Source organism: Neoarius graeffei, chromosome 7 (genome assembly GCF_027579695.1).
Source record: "Neoarius graeffei isolate fNeoGra1 chromosome 7, fNeoGra1.pri, whole genome shotgun sequence".
Classification (NCBI taxonomy): Eukaryota; Metazoa; Chordata; class Actinopteri; order Siluriformes; family Ariidae; genus Neoarius; species Neoarius graeffei.
The window spans coordinates 64,537,785-64,543,784 of NC_083575.1; the positions used below are offsets into that span (position 1 = coordinate 64,537,785).

A 6,000-nucleotide genomic window follows, 5' to 3' on the forward strand; every position below is an offset into this window, starting at 1 on the left:
CACACTTTCAGTAACAGAATTTAAGCCTATATAAACACTGACTCGCACATGCTGCTTCTCTTGAACGTATACACGGAAGTAAGCAGCGTTGCCAGATACTGCTGACGTTTTCAAGTCCAAAATATGTTCAAAACCCGCCAAAATGCACTTGAAACCGCCCAACTAGGCGGTAAACCGCCCAATCTGGCAACACTGGTAAGGCGGAAGGTAGTTTGTCGACGTCACCTCAAGACGACGCCAACGATTGGTCAAATTTGCGGGAAAGTTGCGGTGATTGGATATAATTGCAGCACCGCCCTGAATTCGCAGGGATTGGTTAAATTTGCGTTGAAGTTGCAAATCGCAACATCGCGAAATCCTGGAGGGTCTGGTAAAATAGAATAAAAAAAGGGATCCCAAGAACAAGCCGACTATACATGCGGATGATTCTAATGACTGTTTCTAGAGATTTGCTCCATCAGTCTTCGGATGCGCTTCAGCAATTAATGGACTGGACAATAGAAAATGGCATGAACTGTAGTAAACAGAAATGTAAAGAGCTGATTATGCGTAAGAGGGGCGATAATAACGTGTATCCTGCGATATATAATATAAACCAATATGATGATATAACTTTATTAGGGGTAACTTTGCAGACTAACTGCAAATTTAGTTTGCACTATGAAGCCAAGAAGTGTCTATTAATGATTAGAAGCCTTCATAAGGAAGGACACTCGCAGTTGGAAATAGATCACCTTTTTAATTCCATTGTTCTTTCTAAATTACTTTACAGTTTAGCGGTGACTGCTGCTAGTCAGTCTGATCTCACTGTCATACAACAATTTTTAACTAGATGTTTTAAACGACAGCTCTTTCAGTCTTCTTGAAAAATGTGACCATCGACTGTTTAATACAGTAAGTTTCATGTCACAGATCATCCAAACTTAGCTTGTTGTTCAACACTTTCCCTGTGCACTTAATAAGCAACAGATCCAGTGTTGTGCCTAGAATAAGCACAGAGAGTTTTAGGAACAGGTGTTTTTTTTTTTAAATAGATTAATTTTTAAGTACAAGTTGGTGTAGATTTTTAGATTAGGTTGACATTTATGCATTTCTGTTATTTATACTGATAAGTATTTTTTATCTAGTGAATAAAGACTATTACTTATTACAAGATACAGATAAAACGATAAGAATATACAGGGTGTTTCAAAAAATCCTAATAACTTTGCCAATTCTCGTTCAAATGACCTCAAATTTTAACAGCATGTCTGGAAACAGGTCAAAATTTTATGGTGAATGTTTTTTTTTGTTTGTTTGTTTTTAGGTAAAGAAATGCCATTCACTGGAAGAGAAAAGGTGTTTTGTGTGTTACGCAGTCGAACAAGACTGCAGTGTGCATTTATAAGAGAATTCTTTAAAAACGCACCAACTGCAACCATATACCTTTTGAATTTCTCATTCAAATACTGAGGAATAAATCATATATTACTCAACATTAAGTCTGTTCAGTTTCATCTGTGTAGACTATATAGTTTCTGGGATATTTACATCTCAAATAATATCAAAAAACACCCTGTGTATAAATATAAATGTGCTTTGTACACGTGAATGTGCATTAATAGTGCTAAAAATTGTGATAAATGGAGATTAAAAACTGTGCAAATGTGGCAGTATTCATAGATAGATAGATAGATAGATAGATAGATAGATAGATAGATAGATAGATAGATAGATAGAAATAAGCTAATTAAAAACTGCAAATCTGCCAGTATAGATAGATAGATAGATAGATAGATAGATAGAAATAAGCTAATTAAAAACTGCAAATGTGGCAGTATTGAATGGAGGATAGATAGATAGATAGATAGATAGATAGATAGATAGATAGATAGATAGATAGATAGATAGAAATAAGCTAATTAAAAACTGCAAATCTGGCAGGATAGATAGATAGATAGATAGATAGATAGATAGATAGATAGATAGATAGATAGATAGATAGATAGATAGATAGAAATAAGCTAATTAAAAACTGCAAATCTGGCAGTATTGAATGGAAGATAGATAGATAGATAGATAGATAGATAGATAGATAGATAGATAGATAGATAGATAGATAGATAGATAGAAATAAGCTAATTAAAAAGGAAGATAGATAGATAGATAGATAGATAGATAGATAGATAGATAGATAGATAGATAGATAGATAGATAGATAGATAGAAATAAGCTAATTAAAAACTGCAAATCTGGCAGTATTGAATGGAAGATAGATAGATAGATAGATAGATAGATAGATAGATAGATAGATAGATAGATAGATAGATAGAAATAAGCTAATTAAAAAGGAAGATAGATAGATAGATAGATAGATAGATAGATAGATAGATAGATAGATAGATAGATAGATAGAAATAAGCTAATTAAAAAGGAAGATAGATAGATAGATAGATAGATAGATAGATAGATAGATAGATAGATAGATAGATAGATAGAAATAAGCTAATTAAAAACTGCAAATCTGGCAGTATTGAATGGAAGATAGATAGATAGATAGATAGATAGATAGATAGATAGATAGATAGATAGATAGATAGATAGATAGAAATAAGCTAATTAAAAAGGAAGATAGATAGATAGATAGATAGATAGATAGATAGATAGATAGATAGATAGATAGATAGATAGATAGAAATAAGCTAATTAAAAACTGCAAATCTGGCAGTATTGAATGGAAGATAGATAGATAGATAGATAGATAGATAGATAGATAGATAGATAGATAGATAGATAGAAATAAGCTAATTAAAAAGGAAGATAGATAGATAGATAGATAGATAGATAGATAGATAGATAGATAGATAGAAATAAGCTAATTAAAAAGGAAGATAGATAGATAGATAGATAGATAGATAGATAGATAGATAGATAGATAGAAATAAGCTAATTAAAAACTGCAAATCTGGCAGTATTGAATGGAAGATAGATAGATAGATAGATAGATAGATAGATAGATAGATAGATAGAAATAAGCTAATTAAAAAGGAAGATAGATAGATAGATAGATAGATAGATAGATAGATAGATAGATAGATAGATAGATAGATAGAAATAAGCTAATTAAAAACTGCAAATCTGGCAGTATAGATAGATAGATAGATAGATAGATAGATAGATAGATAGATAGATAGATAGATAGATAGATAGATAGATAGAAATAAGCTAATTTAAAAACTCCAAATCTGGCAGTATTGAATGGAAGATAGATAGATAGATAGATAGATAGATAGATAGATAGATAGATAGATAGATAGATAGATAGATAGATAGATAGATAGATAGATAGATAGATAGAAATAAGCTAATTAAAAACTGCAAATGTGGCAGTATTGAATGGAGGATAGATAGATAGATAGATAGATAGATAGATAGATAGATAGATAGATAGATAGATAGATAGATAGATAGATAGATAGATAGATAGAAGAAATAATCTAATGGTACAAAGTGACTATCCCGAGGTTTCTGGATAGCTTTAGGTTTGGTGTGTTCCTGCTAGTGTATGTGAAGTGTTTGGGCAGTTTGCATGTGAAGAGCAGCTTGATCAGCTCGGACTGTTCTGTTCTGTTCTGCTGCTGCAATCTGTTTGATGTTCTCAGTGCAAACGGCAGCGGCGCCAGCGGCTCTGCAGGGAAGCGCAGACGGGTTACAGCAAAGCCATTTGAGCTCTATTGTCATTTCCATTGTCTCCTTCACAAAAGGAAGGTGTGCTCAGGAAAAAGAGAAACTCAATGCCAAGAATGCCTGCAAGATTAGATAGATACCCGACTGTCATTTAGCCTGCATTTACATTTATTCTTTGCAGTCACACTTTCATTCAAGCCGACTTTACAACTGAGGCAGAAGCATCCAGCTATAAACTGCAACACATCAGGATTAAAGACCCAGCATTGCTTCTCTGACAATCCTGGGATAGAACTTGCGCTCTATATAATTAGCTCTGTAAGCCCACTCTTTGCAGTCTATATTATAGCTAACAACATGATACAGGAGATTTACAGATATCTACAGTATGTAATGTAAAATCTTAAACATAAAATCTTTCATAGCAACATGCACATGTTTTATATAATTAATTTAATAAAAATAAATAAAATGTAATAATAATAATAATAATAATAATAATAATAATAGGCTGCAAAATCTATAGCAAAGACCTATAACTTTAATTTAAAATCAAATATAGGCCACTATATCCAAAATGGTTGGTATTAATGGGACTTTTGTAAACACTCAGGGGCCTGATTTATATGTGGTCCAGCATTCTTGAAAGAATGAGAAGTTTGTATTCATAAACGAGTTACAGGCTTTTATTGATAGATAATAGTGTTAAACAGAAATGTACTCCTATGAGTTATAAAGGCTCTCAGCCAGCTGTTGGATTAGTATAAAAGACAAGCAGACAGCTGATGCCTCCAGAGATGTTCCCACAGACTCAGAGGCGCCAGGTTTTCACACAATCACAGGATACGTAAAGACATCAATAACGACCCATTAGTCCTAATGATTGCGAGTCAAGTAGGCGTTAACACACACACACACACACACACATGCAAATGCTGACTGGTGTCCGGGGGGTATATACATACATATATATATACAGTGAGATTCCCTTCTTGGCTCTGACAACATTCTTGGGACTGGATACACTTGGACCACTTCGAGCTGAAACATGGTGACAAACTTTTCCGTGGACTGGCTTGCCCAGAGCTGTCATGACTCCAAACAGGATCCAGAACCAATGGAGACTTCTCAGGCTCCTGTGAGAAGACATGTGCCTTGTGTGGTCCAGCCGAGGCCTCCTACCTTTTATGACAAGGTTTGCATTCAGCTCAAATTGAAATGTAGCCAGATTGATGAGAACACATGTGCAGTGGATCAGAATGAGAAGGAAGGTCTTGTGTTGACGCACTCAGCTCCAAGGAACTGCACCTCTCCGAGCTGTAAGTATCTGCACAAGTTAGCGACTGAAAACTGATTCTGAGGTACAAATCAATAAGCAGTTATGGTTTTGTTTGTTTGTTTGTTCAGCTTCTGACAACAGTGGTTACTCTTCTGGCTATGAGAGCGAAGCAGCTGCTTCCTCCATCGAAGACGGAAGTGAGGGGGAGAGAGATGGAGGCGCTCAGCGCAGAATCAGGACCAAATTCACTCCAAAGCAAATCGAGAAGTTGGAGAAAATCTTCAACAAGCACAAATACCTGGATGCGAGTGAGAGGGTTCAAACCGCACAGAGTCTCAATCTATCCGAAACTCAGGTAGGACACAAATCTTCAGTTGCTTCATCGTCATCATCACTTATGTTCTTCCTCACTGATCCTCCATGATTGCTGAAACTATAGGCCATGGCTGTCTCTAATCACATTCTTTCTTTCTTTCTTTCTTTCTTTCTTTCTTTCTTTCTTTCTTTCTTTCTTTCTGTCATGGAGGTTCGGACCTGGTTTCAGAATCGCAGGATGAAACTGAAGCGTGAGGTTCAGGACTTGAGAGCTGAGTACACCCTCCCCGCCCTGTCCCACATCCTCTTCCCAGCACTCCCTTCGCTCCCCTTCCACTGCAGCGGACAGCGTGGGACTTTCCCCGCAGCTTGTCACGTGTCAACCCCGCATGTGATCGCAGCCGTGCCTGTTCATCAGCCGCTCATTCCTCAGCCCTGCCACATGATCCCCGTGCACCATTACTACTAGACTTCAAAAATACCATGCAAAATATGTATTCTTTCTTTCCTTTCTTGTTTGTATGTGCAATATACATGTACAGTTTTGTATAGAGATTTATCACCACATTTGTCTAGAGTTTTATGGGATAAAAAAGATTTATTTATTGGGAAGAATTAAATTTATTTGTTTCAAAATGGCTGTTGTCATTTGTTGCATCAAGTACAATAACTAATTAAAGCTAATAATGTGAAATATATTATATATATTAGATAGATTAGATTCACTTTATTCATCCCAC

General features: G+C 35.3%; 1 protein-coding gene across 1 annotated transcript; it reads left to right on the forward strand.

The window, feature by feature from the left end:
• The first annotated feature begins 4,714 nt into the window (after window positions 1-4,714).
• Window positions 4,715-5,729, forward strand: LOC132888726 (homeobox protein vent1-like). The gene is made up of 3 exons (XM_060924813.1): window positions 4,715-4,985; window positions 5,074-5,300; window positions 5,472-5,729. The coding sequence occupies exons 1-3, from the start codon at window positions 4,715-4,717 to the stop codon at window positions 5,727-5,729; spliced, it is 756 nt and encodes a 251-aa protein (XP_060780796.1).
• Window positions 5,730-6,000: the final 271 nt, after the last annotated feature.